We start from the raw sequence: 21,143 nt of genomic DNA on the forward strand, positions 1-21,143 counted from the left end.
AGACGGGCTACGTCAGAACAACACCTGGGAGAGTCCCTTGTGTGCTCCTTGCTGTCTAGGTGGATGAGCCTCGGATGAACCCTGCCTAACTTCTCCATGGCTGCTTAATCTGAAAACAATCATAGATGCCTGTGCTTTTCCCAGAGCCAATCCCTTTTCTCTTGAGGGTACCTCCCGCCTATCCCAACCACAACATGAATGGCAGCCTCCACAGCAGGCTCTACACCACAGGGAGAGGTGTTGACCTTGCCCAGGAAAATCCAACAAGGCATTTCCTCCACAAATGATGAACAAGGGACTCAAGACTGGAGAGTCAGAGTCCTTCCCTGGTGTGCCCAGGGTGGGCACGAGACCGGCTCTCTTCTCTGTGGTGATGATAGAAGAATGCAAAGTCAGGATGGCTAGTAACTGGCCAGGTCCATGAGAGAGGGAGGAGGGGGGAGAGAAAGGCAGGGGGTCAGAGAGAGACAGAACAAGGGTACAGCCAGTTTTGACAGCGCCCCGGACCCAGTCATCTCTGAAACGACATCCACACCTGTGACTTGGTTTCATAACCATTAAATGCCTTGGGAATTAAATGCTAGTTATAGTAGAATAGGGAATAATACAACCACCTGCTTTAACAATTATTATATTGGAATGATGGGAATGGTTCTAAAATTAGATTATGGTGATGTTTTCTATCTCAGTAGATTTGCTAGAATAAATAGAAAGAAAATCTATTGGATTTTTATACAGACCTCAATCCTGCTGCCTCTACTTCCCAAGGAGCTTGGATTATAGTCATGTGTCACCACACCCAGCTCATAGTGTTAAAAAATAAAGATAGCTATCCTTACAATTGTTTGGTCTGCAGTCTTCTCATTCATTCACTCAGCACATTGCGTTGTGTAACCACTCTATTTCAGAAGACATCTGAGGTGGCAGGCACAGAGTGGTGGGCGAAAAGGACAGGAATCCCCCTTTTGCACAGCTCCAGTCACTGACACCCAACCCCAGCATGAAAACACTGAAGGGAGGCTGCAGGCGTCGAGCGTCTGGAATGGCACGCCATTCTGGGTGTCTGGAGGAAGTCTCCTGCGCCCCACCCCATCTGCCGAGGACACAAGTCACCCCTCTGCCAGGAGCGTCTGTGCTGTATAAGGCACTCGGCCCACTAGTCACTCCACAGCCATCACAGTTACAGTCTCCGTGGGGTCTCTGTGCTTGTGTGCAACTGATCTTACATAGTGGCCCGGGGTTGTGACACAATGCCTGTTTCATGGCTTGGAAAAGGGAATGCAGCGTGGATGGGGTTTAGTATTATCTAGAGCCGCAAGCAGTCCACTGGGAGTCTTGGAATTTCTCCTGTCAGATTACTGTCTTCTATTTTTTGTTTGTTTCTGTAAGTTTTGTTGCTGCTGGGGCTTTTGTTTGTTTGTTTTTGGTTCTAGGAATCAAACCCAAAGCTCTGGAGAAGGTAAGGCGAGTCCAGTGCCACGAAGTTAAACCCTCCACCAGGTGGGTGCTGCTCACTAGCCTTTCCTTAGCCTCATGACATACAGCATTCCACAGCCCTCTCAAATCCAAGATCAGCCTAGTGGGAGAGAGTGCCCTCTTTGATGCCAATAACAATCCATCATCTTGCCCCTCTGGGGACGTTGACCTCGGTCAAGTTGCTGGATCTGTTCTGTAAAATGAGGCACATAGAACAGTCTACCTCGCTGGCCAGCCCTTAGGAGAATTCCAGGCTGGTTATATAGCTGTCCACAAAGCATCATCCCCACCCCTTTCCCCAGTGCAGACGATGCACTCCAGGCTTCGAGGTCACCATCTGTCCGTCCATCTGTCTGTCTGTCCATCCGTCCGTCAGGGGCCACTCACCCTCCTTCAATGATGAAGTATCGGAGCTTGTCATTGCTGTCCCTCGACGGGGTGGCATAGCATTTGTTGAGCGTAAGGATCAGGTGGGTGGAGTCCGCGCCCACCACGAAGACGCCCACGTACAGCACGTCCCGCGTGGTGAGCACCACCTCCCCCTGGCGGTAAGGGTGCTTGTAGGAGGCATTCTTGTAGAGCGCCATCTTGGTGGTGAAGCTGCCTTCTTGGGTTGGAACCGTCAGATTAATCACACTGCGAGAAAAAGGGTCATGTGACAGAGCACCCCAGAGAGTCTCATTTATTCCCTCACCTATCACATTTCAAACTGAGACAAAAAATAAAGCAGAAGGAAGGAAAAGCACAGAGCAAGGGTGAAAGTCTTGAGCGACACGGGCCTCTCTGTACACTGGGAAAGGTAAATTCAAACAGAATAAAATCCCAATTCTCCAGCCCCCTTGAGTCACACTTGGAAGACTGGACGGCTGTCTGTGACTCCTAGCCACCGCATGTGGATGGGTTCAGATATGGAACTGTCGCCAGCAGTGCAGAAATTTCTACTGAACAGCGACGTGCTGATGTGTTTGAGTTCCGGACGGAGGAACTGTGTTTTCCCTGGTGCTTTAAAGAAAAAAAAGGCTAGCAACCTGATGACAGTGCCCTTCGCTGTCAAAGAAGCAGGGAACGCAGCATGCATTACCTCAGCATGGGCTTCACGACCGAATCCAAGGAGATCTTGATATCGAGCTCGTAGGCACAAGAGAACTCCACGCTGATGGTGCGGTCCCTGGTGATGATGTTGCCTGTGTTGTTGGCGCTTTCGATCCAGATGGTGTTTTTATACATGATATGAGTGCCATTGGACTGCGGAGAAAGGGAGGTCAGAAATCACTGCACCCGAAAGTGACTGTGTGGTTTGTATTTCCAATCCCCATTTCCGAGCGTAGCGGAATGGCTTCGTTCCAGTATAACTCAGCATGGAGCTACACCGTTTACCAGGGGCGGGGGGAATCACCGCAATGGATGTCCATGGAGGACATGTTCCTGAAGGCCCATGGAAGGGAAGGTTCATATACTACGCATTCTAACTACAGGCAGCCCACAGGCACCGGTGGGAATTCAAGCTCCTGAGAACATGAGCAATTCCCATGGTGAGGGAAGAGCCATTGTGCCAGAACTTTCGCAAGCCTTCATTCAAAAGAAAAATCTTCTCCTCCAACCGCACTTTTTACCAGACATGGTGACAAGCACCAAACTGAACAGAGAAATGGGATGTTTCACTAAACTCCACATTGGAAATTCTGCCGCTAAAGGCTGGGATCTGCCGTATCTTGGAAGCGAACCGTTACAGGCTGTGTGTGACACCCTTCACTATCCCCAGTAGCTGAGCCAGGCTATATTTACGTGGCAAGATGGCAAACCATAAGAGAAGTCAACAATGGTTTTTCAGGTCTGCCGAACGAGGGATGACAGCAGGCCTGGGAAATCAGGGAAAGTCAGACATCACATACAATGCTCTTTCAGTTCAATCAACCGCTTAGCACTAAGTGACAGTCGCCCTTGCTATTTTTCATCGTACGTGCCTTTTGCTGTTCTCCAGAGAGCCTATTCTAAGTGGAACGTCCCAGTGCTGGCTTTAAGGACAATCAATGGGCAGGTACCACACACCGCCACTAGCTCTGGCAGGCGCCTCTGCTCACCTGCACAATGTTTCCACAATTCCCTTTGGTGTTGTTGATCTGAAAGGAGATGAAGTCTTCCCCCTCGATTCCGGAGCACTGTCTGTCATTGACTCTCACGCCCTCCCTCTCAAAGCCCAGCTGGAAGAGCTTGCACTTCGATATGGACACTTCCATCTGGGCTGCCTTGCAGGTCACCTCTGCGTCAATGATGTCGTGGGAGTCTGTGGGAACCGCGGTGAGGAGAATCCTTTGAGAGATGCTGCAGGCACTGGGCAAGACCTCCTGCTTCCATCCCTCCTTACAGCAGGCGGATGAGCTCCGCTCAGAGGCTGCACGGCTTCTAATTATGCTTTGATCACCCCAAATGAGTGTGTGGATTCATTTAAGGCAGTAACTCGGGCCTTGGTAGAGCCTTATTAAAAAGATAAAATGCTAACAAAGTGCCTTTTGTCTGCTCTTGATAACCCCAGGCCTTCCTCCCCTGCATGCTGGTGACAGCTACTTCATTGTCAGAGTCTCACAGACTCTGGCTCACTGGGGCCTGGCTAGAAGCAAGACCCGAAAGGAGCTCTGGTGGGGCCTCCGACCCCAGGCCCTGGTGAAGCCCGGCCCTGCAGGGCCCCAGCAGGCCCCGGCTGAGCACCCAGGACGGGCTTTCAAGACAGTGGTGCACCAATTGACATTTTCTCTCGGCATATAAACACCCGATAATAAGCACTGTCGAAACAGAAATATTTTCCTCCGCTTTGAAGCACTCTGTCCCCTTCTCGGGAGACTTCTAGTTAATTAGGCTTTCCTTCCGCAATGATGCTAAACTTAGCGCATGCCTCTGAGTTACTAGGTTCAGAAAAGGGCAGGAAGTGGGAGGACGAAGTGGCTCCTTTGGAGCTGAGGCAGCTGAGGACCAGCCATTCCTCCACCCTATGGGAACTACAGCAGGGAACAAGGCCCGAGGGCCCAGGTGTTTCTTTCCTGATGGCCACACACATTTCAGTTGTGTCTTCCAGACGAGAAGTGTCTGGGCGGGGTTTTTAAGGCACCTGGTACTTTGCTAATTCTTTCATGTTGGCATCAAAACCATTTTTACTTCCTTGTGAGTCTGAAAGACCAACTCGGATCTCTCTGATGTGCAACTTGGCCAGTTCCACTCACGGGCACGGCTTTGTGTGACGGGGTGTACTGAAGAAGAGGAGGCGGCAGCCACGGGGCACGTTTGCTCCTGGAGTTTCCAATGGAGGGGTGGGTCCTCTCAAGCCCTTCTCCAGTCTCCCCCTCCCCCCCCCACCGGGGCCAGGACCCCCCCCGCCCCTCCCGGCCTCCCGGAGGGGGCGCTGGCCGTGGTCACTCACTGTTCCCGTAGGGGGGCGGCTCGATGCACCCGCAGAGCTCCCTGCCGTTCTCCAGCTCACACGTGCGGTTGGGACAATCCGCCCCCACACAGGGATCTTCAACCACTCCTGCTAAAAAGGAAAACACACGGAAACACACGCGTGATTTTCACACCCACACTCAGGGGTCTGGATCGGCCGCTTGAAGTCTCTGAATGGCAATAGTTCTGGTGGCCGCTGCAGGTCCACGGGCAAAGCGACCTTGCAGAAAACCAAATGGAAATTGCTAGGGACCCAGCGCTTACTACGGGCCTGGCACAGAGCTCGGGGCTAGCTGATTTGACCCTGATGAGTACACCTCAAGCTAAATATTACAACCCCTGCTTCACACACAAGGTCACCAGGGAAAGTAGATGGCAGAGGCAGGGTAGTCAACTCTTAAGTGCCAGGAGGTACCATAATGACTATACCCAGTAGAGCACACAGTAACCACTTGCATTTATATTTATAGTTTAGCGAGTCAGATCCAAAACTCTCAGCTCCACATTTCCAGCACCCAGTTAATGATCAATCAATATTTGTCAGCAATGAAATCTTGAGGGCATAACAAGATCCAAGAGTGGATCACTCTGTCTTTGACTCTTTCTCCATAAATAGCTACTTGATTTCATAAAAACATACAAACCAAAAACTTACACCTAATTCACCGGCACTGACTTATATGAACAGTGCTGTTCTGACGGAAGAGTCAAGTGGTAAGTTAAACAAACTGCAAGTGTATGTAAAGCACCACCATCCATGATGGACAGACACCACCACCACGGAAACCCAACATCTTTACGTCAGAGTCACCAATTTTTTTTTTTTGAGAGCTCCTTTTAAGAGACTGATTTCTTTGTTTAAACAGTCTCTTTCCCATCAAGATAGAAGGGTCCTTGCTCATCATCATGGTTGGTGCTAAAGAAACCACTGTTCAGCCCAGGGGTGGTGGTGCATGCCTGTAATTCCTTCTACTTGGGAGGCAGAGACAGGAAGGTCATGGTTGAAAAGTGACCTGGATAAAATCTATCTGAATAATAAGGCCTTCAAGACTTTAACTAACCAGCAAAATACTGGGCTAGAGGTGTGGCTCAAGTGGTAGAGCACTAGTCATGAGCAAGAAAGTCAAGTGAGAGCAAAAGGCCCTGAGTCCAAGCCCTGTATTAGTGCACATACACACACGCACGCACACACACACACACGCACAAACTCCAGACAATTTTCAAAGTTCAAAACAATTCATTAAACAAATTTCTTAGGAGCCATAGCAGAGTAGAATAATAGTTATAACAATAAAACATTTCTGCTAATTTCCAACAGATTAGGAAGTTCCTTCAGTTTCTGAAATTACTAAATACCTACTTCCATGACATCCATGGTTTTCAGGCTCTGAACTGAGGATATGTAAATGTGCCACTCTACATGTCTAGTTCTGGGGGGGTCCTGTGCACACTCTGGCTCTCGTGAACCCTCTCGGGGCTGGTTTTTGTGTCTGGGCACAAACACACATTATGTTGGTGACCTCACACCACACCAATGACAGTGCCACTGATACATATAAACACATACGCATATGCTACACACATACATGTTTACATATATTTATCCTTGCTCCATGTAATTAATAAAAAGAATTGAATATTGGATGGGTTACACACATTGAAATGGTTTTTTGTTTTTGTTTTTGTCAGTCGTGGGGCTTGAACTCTGGGCCTGGGCGCTGTACCTCAGCTCTTCAGCTCAAGGCTAGCACTCTACCACTTGAGCTACAGCACCAATTCCTGTTTTCTGGTGGTTTATTAGAGATAAGAGTTTCATGAACTTTCTTGCCCGGGCTGACTTTGAACCATGATCCTCAGATCTCAGCCTCCTAAGTAGCTAGGATTACAGGTGTGAGCCACTGGTGCCCAGCTGAAATGGTTTTCTTACCAAGGGAAAAATAAACAAATCTACAGATCTTAATCTTGCCATCTAGTTCAATCTATGGGATTAAATCTAACTTCAGCTTCTTTTCAAGCCAGGCAGATGGGGACAGCTCAACCCTACTGCTCTCCTTTGAGATTTGGGGCTCTGACCTGCATTACAGGAGCTAAGGGAGAGCTGGGTTTGGAACCACGAGCAATCAGAAGTACCAGACTGCATCCCTCTACGGCACCATCCCCAAATGTAAATCCTCCCGCCCAAGGACCTCATTGTCCCAACTTTCTTGTTCAAATCCCATCTTTGCATAAGAGCTGGCAGGAGGGGGCTAGTGTCCCCAGGGAATGCACCCCCATTGGACCTCTGCTGCACCCCACAACTCTCCACTCTCTCACCCCTGAAAGCAAATTGACGAATAAAGATGAAGAGGCCCATCATCCCTGGCTAGCTAAATGAAGCAATGCTACCTGCAAGGACACACACACACACACACACACACACACACACACACACACACACACACACACACACACACACACACACACACACACACACACACACACACACACACACACACACACACACACACAATTCTCTTACAGCAATTCTCCTTCTCGATCCACTCGGTGCTGAGAATGCCGAAGGAGCGGCAGGCCTCCCCGTAGGCAGCCAGAGAGCCGCACAGCTGGAACTTCTTGAGGTTGTAGCAGCCGTCCAGGTAGCAGGACTCGTAGAAGGGGAGGGGATCGAGGAGCCCGTAGCAGGGCTGGAAGACGCCCTTCATGTCCGTGAGCTTCAGGCAGTAGCCATCACCCTGCATGGCCTGGATGTGCACGTTGTCGCACGTGGCCGCGTACTGCGAGAATTGCAGCTCGTTACAGCTGGGGGTGAGAGGCCTGGTCAGAACGCGTGAAGCAGACACAGCCACCCGAGTTCTGCCGGGCAAGGCAGCACGGCATCTGTTGTGCCTGTCTGTCTGGCTTGAAGCAGCTACCGCTACTGGTTATACCACTAGGACAGAGGGAAGGGAAAGTACAGCAACAGACCCACAGCCAAAGAGCCCACCCAAAGGCAGATACTGATATCAATGCCATTAACACCAATACCATCCATTGGTACCATTAATAACATCAACAGCTACCAATAGAATAACAATAGCAATAAGAACAGTAATGATACTGGACAGGATTAAAGATCTGACAGGAAAATCAAGCGCTTTCTAAGCCAGTTTAGTGATCAAAGACCTGAAGCAAAACCTTCATGAGGAAATCTGCATCTAGTTGAAGATAGTTTGTAAAAGAAAATAAGTAAACACAGAAGAAGGAAAAAAACAAAGTAACATGGAATCAGAACTTCCCAGACCAGGAAGAACAGAGCTCGGCCTGTCATTGCATGGCCCAGAGCGGCTTATGTATCCAAAGCTATCTTCTTTCTCTCTGGGCGGCCATGGAGTTGCACTGGAGGAAAGAGGAGGGGGCCTGAAATCTGATGCTGGCCCAGCATCTGTGCGGCCTCCTCATGTAAATAAGCGATTGTGTTTTAGATGGCTTTTCCCAAGGAAAGGAACAGGCTGGACTCCATGCTGTCCACAGTCCGGCTCTGGGCCCTATAATTCACAGGATGATCTAACATAGAGACATTATTCAGTTCATGCCTGGGGCATGGTCAGGAAGGGCTTGGGGCTTCATTTCTATAACTGGGTGTTTTAGCTGGAGTCTAGCACGGAGAGTAGGAAGAGATCAAGTCATTTTTACAAAGACATCCCAGGGAAGAGACGCTATCCATAGATCCAGAAAGGCAACAACATAATTCGGCACCCCAGAGGGAATCTACATTAAGAACTCGGGAATAACTTGTTTATTAGCCCATTTTATCTTGGCTGGTCAGTCTGGCTGGAATAATGTAACCCCCATGGTTTCTGTTTTCAAAAAGGCTGTCCTGATGCCCACCGGGCTTTGGCCTGCAGGACCACCACAGTCAAGGCTTGTGGACAGAATCAGGGTATTCAATCAGGCTCAGAGCTAGAGAGCAAAGGGCGGCCTTTCTTCTTCTCTGTCTACTCTTCATTCTACCCCTAACCGTAGAGCCTAGGTCCCCCGTGGGTACCGGGTCACAGCCTCAGATCCTCACTCCTGCATGACACGTGGTTCTGATGAGCCCAGAGCTGAACGAGAGGCTCATTCAGAGTCCTGTCACCCGAGCTCAGCAATTCACAGCCTCTGATGCACCCTTCAGGCAGCATCAAAACTGTGCGGGCCTTTGGCTTAACTCTGCAGGGGAGGAAGGGAGGTCCAGGGGAATCCGCCCCTCGCAAACACCTGCTGAGGGTGTGGGAAGACCTGAGGTAGAAGCCGCTGGGACGCCCTCACCTTTTCTGCATGCCGTTGGTCTTCCAGCTCTGGGCCAGCACGACGCTGCTCACCACCGGCTTGCCCCGCAAGGTCACGTAGTCATCGGTCAGGTCACCGTTGAAGTTGCCACACAGGCCACACACTTTGTTCTGCAGCCTCTCGCTGATGCTGATTTTAATGACATTGTAGCCGTTGTAGTGGATCCGGATGTCAGGGCTGGTGTCGATCACCAGGAAGCCCTCGCTGCTGTAGATTTTGGTGGCCAAGCCTGTGACGAACGGGACATTCACCTGAGTGCCGTTCACCTGTTGGAGTGGGCAGAAAAGAGTCACCAGCCTGACAGCTGCTGGCAGAGGCAATCCGCGAGCCCTCCGTGGTCTCTGTGGCCACCACTGGACCCTGTGGCCTGGCAGCAGCCCCAGGCAGTGTGTAACAACATAAGTGAAGCTGTGTTTTAATAAAACTTTATTTACAGAGTCAAGCTGTGCCAACGGGGCACACAGCTCATGAACTCCTGTCCAAGAGTTGGGGAACACTCACTTATCTTACAGTCTTCCCAAGGGAAGTCAACTATGGAGCACAAGGGGGTAGTGAGGGAGGAGGGAAGGCAGTATTAGAATGGCAGTACCCTCGGTGAATGGAAGGAATTTTGTCCACAACTTTCCCCAGCAGAAACCAATTACTGAAAATGACATGCTAATCCTGTACAGAGCAGAGTCCAACGTCATTAAAACAAATGTGGGGGTGTTTGCCATATTTGTTGTTTTCTTGTTTGTAATCTTTGGGCCAGAAGTCCCCCAGGGGTCCTCTAGGCTCAGCCGGTTCAGCATTTGTCATTTTCTTGCTTTATAATGTTTCTTTCCTTGGCCGTTGGGACAGAATATAACATACTTTTCCTGTACTTACAAAATAAATTGCTTTTTTCCCCACAGGTTATTAGTAACTTTAGTTTCATAAAAAAAAGATTTTAAAAGATCGTCCGTCCTATTTTTGGCAAGCCTGGGTATTTACTCATGACAAAGCCGCGTTGCTTTCTCAGGTGAGCGCCTGCGATGTCTTCCTCTCGTATTCTGTGCCAGTGCAGCGGCCTCCACGTGGGCCCATTTCCGAAAGGAATTGGAATGTCAAAACCAGTAGCGGCTTTTATTAAAGTTCAAAACCGGCATTAAAATCCAGATGATTCTAAGCTTGCAAAATCCAGCCAGTCTTTTGCCTGACGCTGGATACTAAACTATTTGATGACTCTTCCAATAAAAGGTCACTCAGTGCTGGAATATCCCGGCCAGGGTGGAAAGCAGATTCACAACCTTCCATTCCAAAATAACGATACTGGGTTCTCTCCCTGCCCCTCCCTGCCTGGGCTCTAGAGATGGAGCTTGGCTCCGTCTTCAGGTTTACCTGCCGAGACCATGGTGCAGCTCAGAGTCTAGGGGTCACTGTCAATAGAGCAGATTATCTTCTTAGGCAGAAGGAATGGATCCCTCCAGACAATGGTTATAAGGGGTCAGGGAGGGCTTCATGTTTATTTATAAACAGATCTAAGATTTGCCAAATAACCCCCCCCCAAAAAAAAAAACAACAAAAGCAGACAAGTGACCTAGGGAAGTGCCAATCAAAGAGAAATTCACCACTTTCCTCCCCTTGGTATCCCATCCTGGGTCCTCTGATCCCTTGTAGAGGAGGCTTGGATGGGTGGTTGTTTGTTCCAGTCACTGTTTTCATAGGCAGATGTCTTAGTGGGGGAAAGGGCAAGAAGACAGACAGTTGGACAGGGCTAAGGATATAGCACTGTTAAAAACAGAGCAAATGTGTCGTGACAATCAATCCAGAGGGCACCTGGCTGCCATTTTGTTCCCTGAAACTCTGGTAGCTATCCATGCCTTTTATTCTGTTTCATTTATTTATTTATTGTGCTGGGGTTTGAACTCAGAGCCTCACACTCTCAGTTGGCTTTTTTGCTCAAGGGTGATGGTGCTCTACCACTTGAACCACTCTGTGGTTTTTTTGAGCTGGGGTTAATATCGAGTCTTAAATTAGGAGTCTGGCCAAGGCTGCTTTGAACTACAATGCTCAGCCTGCTTATTAGCTAGGATTACAGCGTGAACCTGTCCTGGTACTAGGCTTAGTTATAGGTTCACAGAAACATTGCACATCTAGTCTTTAAAATCGGCTCACCCGAGCGTGGTTAGTGGATGCCATGGCACTTTGACCCAACAACTAACCTGCTTAGCTGGGCACCACACACGCTCAGCCCACGTGGGCCTGGGGTCCCTGGCCCATCGGTCCGTCTCCCCCAGGCCAGGCCAGGCCAGACACATTGCAGCCAAGGCCCTGGCATCCCTGGCCCATCAGCCCGTCCTCCCCAGGCCAGGCCAGGCCAGGCCAGGTGTGTTACCTTGACGGTGTTGCGGTCGCTGATGAGGATCTGCTCCTCGTTGATGTAGAAGTAGACTGGGGAGATGACGGTGAGGTTCGGGGAGGACCACTTGTCGAAGTTGATGATGAGCTGGAAGGAGACGTCGGGCAGCTTCTGGCAGATGGTGGAGAGCACGAAGGCGCAGTTGGCGGGGAAGCGGAGGAAGGCACCGTCGAAGGTGCGGAAGACGCCGCCGCCGGCCGCCAGGCAGAAGGAGGACCTGGTGCTGAAGCAGCCACGGGCGCCGTGGCGCAGCGCACACTCCTCCCCGGACTTGCACTGGCGCGGGTCGCACTGGATGAGGTTGCGCCGGAAGCAGCGGCAGCGCCGCGTGCAGTCACTGTTCCAGAACAGCTGCTTGGGCTGCAAGAGGGGCCGCAGGCATCACACGCAGGCTGGGGTCCAGGCCTGGGGACCTCCCCCTACAGGCTCCCCCCAAGACCCAGTCCATCTGGAGCCTCCCAGACACCAGGCCAGCCTAGCCTAGCCTAAACAGTGGCTGGATTTGGCCCCAGGGAGTGTGCCAGGTTCCAAGCCAACTCAGAAGCCAGATCACACGCAGTGGGGGTGATGGGTCCCCATCGGGGATTCTGGGATCTCTGGGTCATAGAACTACTCATAGCCCACCTGAATACGCAGCTGTTCGAGGAACGCGGTGAAGGAGGGAAAGAAGAGTGCAGATGCACAAACTAGCAACCAGGAGCCACACTTCTGACAGACACAGGCTCCACTTCAAGGACGGAATTGAAGTCAAGATGGAAAAAACCAGCCCTTCGAATCTCAGGTTAGTCAAAAGACACTGATCACCAACTCTTCCTTCGGATGGGTCGTTTAACCTTTCACCTCGCCCATCCTTCCAAAAGGCTGCTGTGTCTAGCCTCCTCCTGATCGGGTTTCTGTTGCATGTCCCTCTTTTCTCGGGCATCCTGGCTGTGATCTCATCCACATCTCGCTTGCATGGAAGGCCAGCGCTGGGACCATCCACCCAAGTGTCAGCCCAGCCCTAGCACCCGAGGTGTGTGATGTCCTGGGGGATGTTCCTAATCTCCTGGTGTGTGTCAGTCTGTTGTGTCTACGCAACTGTTTTTGTATTCTTGTGGTGCTAGGGATGGAACCCAGGGCCTTGCACATGGCAGACATATGCTCTACCACTGAACCACATCCCCAGTCCAGTTTGTTTATCTCTAAATTAAAGAGCATGTCTGACCTGACAGTGTGAAGGTCAGATTTAAAAAGGCATGGAGCCAGGCTCCAGTGGCTCATGCCTGTAATCCTAGCTACTCAGGAGGCTGAGATCTGAAGATTGCGGTTCAAAGCCAGCCCGCGCAGGAAACTCCATGAGACTCTTATCTCCAATAAAACACTAGAAAACGGGAAGTGGTGCTGTGGCTCAAGCAGTAGAGCTCTCACCTTGAGCTGAAGAGCACAGGGACAGCGCCCAGGCCCAGAGTTCAAGCCCCATGACCGAAAAAAAAAAAAAAAAAACAAAGAACAATAAAAAGGCATGGAGATGTGTTTCCAATGCTCAGTAATCATAGCTACTATAGAAGAACCGTTTATCTTCCTCAGAAAGTCTGAGAATTATATAAAACCATTACAATGCTTACAATGAAGAGTCTCTACTATCCTTCTCTCTTGTTCAAACAGACAACAATCTGTAGACACCCTTGAATTTTGTATTCTTGATTTTGCACTTTCTCTAGGCTAAGAATCCCAGGAAACTTTTGGAAAAATGATCGTGGCTGCCCAAGTCAGATGTGGCCCCAATACATAGATGTGTGGGCATTCCAAATTGAGCATCCCTCATCTGAAATGCTATAGACCAGAAGTGTTGCAGATTTTGGATTATTTGCATATGTATAATGAGATACCTTGGGGATGGGACCCAAGTCTAAGTACAAAATGCATCTGTTTCATACACGACTTCTACACACAGCCCAAAGGTAATTTAATACAGTCCCTTTTTAAAATTGTGCATGAAACAAAGTTTCATGGTGTGAGTGGGTTTTACTTGTGGCATCAAATCAGCTCTCAAAAAGTTACTTATTTTGTGGCCTTGAGGATTTCAGATCTTCGGTTTTGATGCACGTAACCTGTATCAATTTACCAAGGGTACAATCTGGAAAAGATATCTATCTCAGCAGCACAAAAAGACCTATGATGTTTTCTGGTCACCATTGGCTGCTTCAAGGATAGGCTTATCAACACCCCCCACTGTCAACAACAGCTGTGACTAAGATCCAAGGGCAAATTGCTAAAGGACGAGATCTTCCAGTACCTGTACTTCAAGATGCCATTGTTGATTCTTTCATCCTCCGAGTGAAGTCATTCCTGGAACCAAGTCCTCTCTCCCTCCAGATCTATAACATATTCTGGGTGCCAGCCGCCTCACAAATTGACTTCATTTTTTCTTATCAGATTTACAGAATAATTGAGTGGTTGGTCTGGCCTCTTTCCGATAAGAAATTCAGACATTGTATCGGTGGAAAGAGAAAAACAACCCTGTGTGTGTGGATATGATCAAGGATAAATAATTCATCCACAGGGGAACTTGGTCATGAAACTAGCATCCAAGGAAAGTGCCTTGGCGCCATGCCACTTTCTTTACCTTAATCAGACACGACAAAGACAGCTTACCATACATGCTAATGGCTAGATGTGTTCTCTCTTTATTTCCAAAGACATTTACTATATCAACAAGCCGCCCCCCAACCCCCTCCAGCTTGTTTGAATTGTGGCTCTGCCTCTTCCCAAATATAAGCTGTTGTCAAAACCCACTGACACTGATGAAAAACAGAGAGTAATGTTTATAGAACTAATAGCTAGCAGAGCTGGGCTGTGCCTTCCTTGGGAGTTCCAAGGGTTTTTATAGGCATCATCTCATTAATGTGCCTGGGTTGGTTTTTTTAATTTACAAAATGTTTCTCAAGAGAACAGCAGTAGCAATAATGATATCAGCTACCAATTATTGAATGACTAGCTGACAGGTTCGAGGCTGGGCACCTGGCCTAGTCATACAGCAACTCTACCCAGTCAGTACTTTTAGCCATCTTTCATTCGAAGGGAGACAGACTGAGGGAAATGACGCTGATGGTTCAACACCACGTCCCATTAGTGACGCAGCTGGGGTGAGACCCAGGCTCATCCCCCATGCTACACAGACACTCAGGACCCCCGCCAAGGGGGACAGGGGCGCGAGGGGTACGGTGACACAGAGAGATTTTGGTCAGTCTCCAGGCTGGGAGAAGGATTTAGAAAAACGTTTTCTAAGTTTGGAACCTATTTGTATCTTCTCCCAGACGAGAAAACTAAACTTACTTTCTCTCATGTTCTACCTCTTCCTTTTAAATAATCTCGGGGGGGAGGGGAGTGGAGTGTGTACTGGGTATGGGGAAGGGACAGTAATGGGGTTTGTACTGGGGTTTGATTTGACCTCAGGACTTCAAGCTTACTAAGCAGGTGCTCTACCACGTGAGCTACTTCAGACCCATTTTATGTTTTAGCTATTTTTCAGACAGGGTCTTGAGTTTTTGCCTGGGGCTGTCCTTGGATCCTCCTCCTAGCCACTCCACCTGAACACCACACATGCACACCACACACACAGCTTGTTCATTAGAGCACTAGTGTTTTGCCTAGGACTGACCTTGGGCCGTGCTTCTCCTACCTTTACATCCTGAGTAGCTGGGATTACAGTTATATGCCACCATGCCCCGCCTCAGTGATATTTCTAAAAGCAAACTTAAGTATCACCTCTCCTGAGAAGTGCACTTTTATTAGCTCTATTCTACTTTCTCCCTGTCTTTCTGACCTAACCATTAAATGCATTTTCCAGGGAAAATGAAATGGAAGGTGGTGCCCACATTCCCACTCTTATGCATTCCCAATGTCAAGGCAAGTTATCTGTCATGAACAAGTCAATGCAGCATTACATTATATATTATTTTCCTTGCCTAGTTGATTTCAAATTCAGGCATATCAATTGATTCCTTTTAACTGCTGCCATTCTCTTCCATTTAAAATTGATTTTCTCTGTGTTCTTTTTTCACTTTTTGATATGTTATTTTCTAACTGCTCCCTTGTTCTTTCCTGAATAGATGTTTCAAGTTCCTTAAGCAGGAAACACGTTTTGTCCCCCTCCCACAATGCCACCTATACAGTGGTTGCACAGTTTGGGATTCACTGTCTACACACCCACATAAGGGTCTGAGACCCAGCCACAGGTTGAAGACTTTCCCTAGACAACAAGACCTTTTCTATGTTAGGATTCTAGCATCTCAAAAAAGACTAAGGTTAGGTGCTGGTGGCTCACACCTATAATCCTAGCTACTCAGGAGGCTGAGGGCTGAGAATCACGATTCAAAGCCAGCCAGGCAGGAAAGCCCATGAGACTCTTATCTCCGATCAACCAACAAAAAGCCAGAAGCAGAGCTGGGACTCAAGTGGTAGAACACCAGCCTTGAGTGAAAAAGCTAAGGCTCTGAGTTCAGTCTCAGTACTAACATAAAAAAATGACTACAGAATTGGTATATAGTCTAGAATCTCCAGTCACAGGCTCCTCTGCCTCCCTCCAAAGACTTCAAAGTCCAAAAGATGAAACGATTTAGTAAGCTAACACGTGTTATTGGGAAGTATCCATCAGGGACTTCATCATCAGCTCTCTGTGTAAAGCCCCACAGAAAAGAAGCAGCACAGGGTAGGGTGTCAGCCAGCGTGGGCAGCCCAGACAGAGCTCTCTGGGGACCATGTAGAAGGACAGAGGGCCCGCAGTGGGGGTGGGGAGGCAGGGAGCTGGGGGGGGGTCAGGAGAGTGGTGGGATGGGGGTGTGGATGGGGGGGGCTAGCATCTAGGGAAGGCCACCCATTCCAACCTTTTCCATTAAAAGCGTCCTTAGCTAAGACAGCTACAAATGTCAGATTCACAGCCACTGTACTTCCAGTGCAGAGCCATGTCGGAACTCCCAAACTCAGATTTATAGGAGAGGAAACTCACAGGGTCTGGGGGCCTCCAGGGAAAGGCACCCCAGGGGCAGAGATGCCCTTTTGGTGCTGAGGAGGGAGGAGGAAGGAGGGGGAGGAGGGAGAAAGGAAGAGGAAGAAGGAGGGGGAGGGAGGCCAAGATGCTCTTCCAAGTCGCACAGCCTTTGCACTGGCCTACCTTCCCCGCTCAGTTCACTGTGGTTAATTCTGACCACCTTCATGTGTGTGTGTGCGCGCGCGTGTGTGTGTGCATGCACGTGCGTGCATGCTGTCACTCAGCATTTTTGCTCCACAGACTGGTGCTCTACCACTTTAGCCACAGTTCCACGTTCGGCTTTTTGCTACTTAATTGGAAGTAAGAGTCTTAGGGGCTTTTGCTACCCAAGCTGGCTTTGGACTGCGATCCTCAGCTCTCAGCCTCCTGAGTAGCTGGGATGACAGGCGTGTGATCTGCGGGTGCCGGGCCTGGCCGCGCCCTGGGGGTTGGAGGGGTGGCGCACCTCATAGTACTTGCCGTCCGCGTAGCAGCCGCAGCTGTGGGGCAGGATGCAGCTCTTGCCGTTGAGGACGTAGCCGGTGTCACACTGACAGCCCTCCACGCAGTAGTGGTTGCAGTCGCTCTTCAGACGGATGGCGGCGCAGCGGGGCTGGCAGACGCTCACGCAGCTCTCGTAGTGGCTGTGGGGCGGGCAGGTGACCGCTGCAACAGAAAGGGCCAGTCAGGATGTGCACGGTCCGCGTGGGCTGCGGAAGGAGGTCTGTAGCCGTTGCCCAGGGAGACGGAGGGGGTGGGTGAGTGAGGAGGTGTGAGGCTGGTGTGGCTCCTCATTACCACCCTCTGGGCTCTGGGAGGCCTCTGTGTGACTCAGTCCTGTGAATGACAGGCGGGCAGAGGGAGGGTGCCCTTTGGCCTCTCCTCTCTGCCTCCATTTGCAAGATCTTTGCTTCTTTGCCACCTTAAACACCTCGGCTCAGAAAGCAAAGTCCGCCAGGCCTGCCTCGAGGCCCACACTCCTGCTCATTCCTCTTATCCATTTCCTTCCTCGTCCTCACAGCCCATCCAGATGCCAAGCCCCATGCGCAGTCTCACCCACGCAGCGCCAGCTCAGGCCGGCGGCTTATCAGCAGGAAGCCTCCAGGAAGCCTCCGAGCCCTGGGATCTGAGGAGAGAGGTGTGTGCTGTGTGTGTGTGTGTGGAGAGAGGTGTGTGCTGTGAGTGTGTGTGTGTGTGTGTGTGTGTGTGTGTGTGACTGACTGACTCCTATCAGTCACATTCTATCATTCTTCAATGCATCTAGACGCCTTGAAGAAGGCAGGCAGGGGCCTGGGGAAGGCAACAGGCTCTGACAAGTCACCCTGATGACCCAGATGAGCTCCTTAGGCTTCCTGAGCCTCAGCTTCCTCCACTGTAACATGCCCACGGCACCTGCCTATGGCTGAGCGTAGGGGACTTAGTGAATGTGTGCTCAGCCCAGTGGTGGGCATGTAGGTTCTCGTAGGTATTAGATATCAATAAAGGTGGGGTTGCTTAAAAGTCTCATAGAAGTTATTATCTTAACCAATGTACACTAACAACAGAACTACATTTAGGTGAAGAAAGAATAATTTTCAGGTTTTGGGGGGGAGTGTCTCTTCTACCTAAGAGTAAAGGTATTTGTGGAGTGCACAGTTCTATGACTTACGGAGTGGGGGGAAGAGAGAGAGAGAGAGAGAGAGAGAGAGAGAGAGAGAGAGAGAGAGAGGGAGAGAGAGGGAGAGAGAGAGAGAGGGGGAGAGAGAGAGAGAGAGAGAGAGAGAGGGAGAGAGAGGGAGAGAGAGAGAGAGAGAGAGAGAGAGAGAGAGAGAGAGAGAGGGAGAGGGAGAGGGTGAGGACAGAACCCAGGACCTTGCACGTGATAAAGTGCCCTACCATTGAGCTACCTCCCTAGCCCTTGTATTTTTTGAGGCAGTGTCTTGTCATGTAGCCTAGGCTATGGAGATCAGTGGCTATGAGTTCACAATTTCCTGCTTCTATTTGCTGGGATTTAGACATATGCCACCATATCCAACTTATACTGGAGATGTGTGTGTGTGTGTGTGTGTGTGTGTGTGTGTGTGTGTGTGTGTGTGTGTGTGTGTCTCAAAAACACAATTCCTGCTTGTGTTAGAAAAACGCAAACCATGTAAGTACAATGAAAAGGCAACCTCTGAAAACAAATTACCACCAATCCTTCCAGAAATTTCTATGCATAGACAAGTGGGTGGCTGTGTACACCGTATACCTACTTTATTGTTACATAAATGGGAACACACACTACAAGCAACTGTGCCTGTTGCTTTTCCATGACAATATTTCTTCCATTTACTCCTGAATTATAGTTTTTGCACTGCTGCATGGTGTATTTTATGTTCACAATGATGTGGTGATGAGTATCACTGAACATATGGTTTTGCCATATATATATGTATATATATATATATATATATAAAACAGCCTCTATATATATATATATATATATATATATATATATATATATGTATTTGAGTCTGCAGAATATGACTTAGAATGTCTAAGTAGTCTAAAGCAAAGAGTCTGCTCCAATTGCCCTGTTCCCAGGGGAGCTAGGATTGAATCCTTGTTGACTGTTTACCACCAAGTTCCCAATTCTTAGAAATCTGAAAGGTAAACATTGCCCTACCTACTTTCCTTACATCTAGTTGACCTTTCTTTGGGAGGAGGGCGACTTTTTCATTTGTAAACCATTTGTGTGTCTTCACCTGTGGACTGCCTTTTTGCATGCACACAGGGTGGTATTGAGTTTTCTTCTTCTTAAATTGTAAATATTCTTTGTAAATTAAAAATAGACTTCTATGTGTCACGGGTGTAGTGAAACATTTATCGTGTCTCTCTGACTTTGCTTCTCTTCTAAACAATTTTGCACTTGTTTGGTTTCTGATTGTTTTACCACATAGAGGCAATGTGATTTGAATGCAGCCTGGTTTTCCTCTCCATCTTTGGTGTCTGCTTAGAAGGCCCTTTCCACCTCTATGTTGCTACAAGACTGCTGAAAGATGGTTGCAACAAAACTCTCTCAGTCTCTTCTAGGGTTCTGTTTTGTTCTGTTCTGTTCTAAGACAGGGTTTCACTAGGTAGCTCAGGCTTGCCTCAAACTAATGATCAACATACATCAGCCTCCTGAGAGCCAGGGTTACAGGCATATACTATCACATCTGATTCCTTCTAGTCCTTTGATAATTTGTTTTTCCCAGTCATGGGGCTTGAATTCAGGGCCTGGGTGTTGACCCTGAGCAATTTTGCTCAAAGCTAATGCTCTACCACTTTAAGCCTCAGCGCCACTTCCAGCTCATTAGGACTTTCCTGCCTGGGCTGGCTTCGAACCTTGATCCTTAGATATCAGTCTCCTTAAGTAGCTAGCATTACAGGTGTGAGCCACCATCACCCAGCCTAATTCATTTTTTAACGTTTAATTTTGTTGTGTCTGGACTTATTTTGCAGTGAGGAACAAAGGGGAGATTTAACTTCTTTTTGTCAGCCATCCCTTAACTGTTTATATACATATACATATATATATATATCTCCCATGATTTGAAATGCCAAATAGACTTTACCATAGACTCATTTCTCTTTAGTTTTCAAGCTACTTCTGGAGGTTCAGGGCACTTCAGCAGTTGGTCTACTCAGTCATGTACCAGTATTAGCTACATTTATTTTTATGTTGTTCATTTGTTGTATTTAATGTGTGTGTATTAACAGTGACTGAAGCGTTGTTATCTACTTGACTATATGGGAAGGTGAAGATATTCATTGCTCTTTCAAGTATTTCCACTGGACCTCATACCTTCAATGAGACCCAGAACTCCCTACCTTACCCTCCAGATTCTTCCATGGAGCCGACCCGCCACAGAGTGAAATCTTTGAAAGCCTGAGCTAAAATAAATCCTTTAAGTTGCTTTAGTCACAGGGACTCTGCAGTAAGGAAGACATCACGTGTGAGAAGCGGGGTGAGGAGGGCTGGGGAGGGGGCACTGGCCAGGGCAGGCACCAGCTCTCCAGCCTTCCTGGGAACACCCATTTGTTTCTTAGTGTTTTCTCCCTGAGAATGGAAGTCCCTGCTCTACGAGCGCAGCATGGAGTAAATGAGGGAGCCCACACATCCTCCCCAGACCAGGGCCTGGTGCACAGCAAGATTTTTACCATTGATGTCCCTCATTAAAGGACTGGAAGATGTTCAGATTCAGCTGGATGAATTTCAAGGCAGGGTTAGTAATTGAGAGAATTTACCTCCCCTCTCTCTCCAAGCCTATTTGTTCAACTCGGATGAAGAGGTTTTCTAACGCATTTGCAAATAATGTAATTGAGTAATAAATTATCCCATTGATAGGAACCGCCAATATCACTGAGAAACATTGGCATTCCACTCTGTTACCTATAAAGCACAAATGGAACAGGCAATCTTACGTAAGGACCATTCCTCCTGTCTCAACCTGGGAGTGTTGGATTCGATTGATTTCAACAGAGCAATGGGATCCAGTCCTGTCTCTCCTTCCTAGAGGTCAGTCACTCCACAATACA

At 48.8% G+C, this 21,143-nt stretch overlaps 1 protein-coding gene across 2 annotated transcripts in view; it reads right to left on the reverse strand.

Annotated features, from left to right (window-relative positions):
* The window catches only part of LOC138810290 (alpha-tectorin), a 68,417-nt gene that overhangs the window by 5,885 nt on the left and 41,389 nt on the right, over positions 1-21,143 (reverse strand). The window contains exons 12-19 of one of the 2 annotated variants that reach the window (XM_069997398.1): positions 17,071-17,270; positions 11,573-11,956; positions 9,196-9,482; positions 7,427-7,707; positions 4,889-4,999; positions 3,558-3,760; positions 2,558-2,721; positions 1,864-2,112 (exon numbers count right to left, since the gene is read on the reverse strand). In XM_069997398.1, the coding sequence (XP_069853499.1) occupies positions 1,864-2,112; positions 2,558-2,721; positions 3,558-3,760; positions 4,889-4,999; positions 7,427-7,707; positions 9,196-9,482; positions 11,573-11,956; positions 17,071-17,270 (1,879 nt within the window). Of the gene's footprint in view, positions 1-1,863; positions 2,113-2,557; positions 2,722-3,557; positions 3,761-4,888; positions 5,000-7,426; positions 7,723-9,195; positions 9,483-11,572; positions 11,957-17,070; positions 17,271-21,143 lie in introns of both variants that reach the window. The other variant, XM_069997399.1, reaches the window with a different exon arrangement.

The sequence above is a fragment of the Dipodomys merriami genome, unplaced genomic scaffold, assembly GCF_024711535.1.
Source record: "Dipodomys merriami isolate MVZ:Mamm:240054 unplaced genomic scaffold, mDipMer1.0.p SCAF_103, whole genome shotgun sequence".
NCBI lineage: Eukaryota > Metazoa > Chordata > Mammalia > Rodentia > Heteromyidae > Dipodomys > Dipodomys merriami.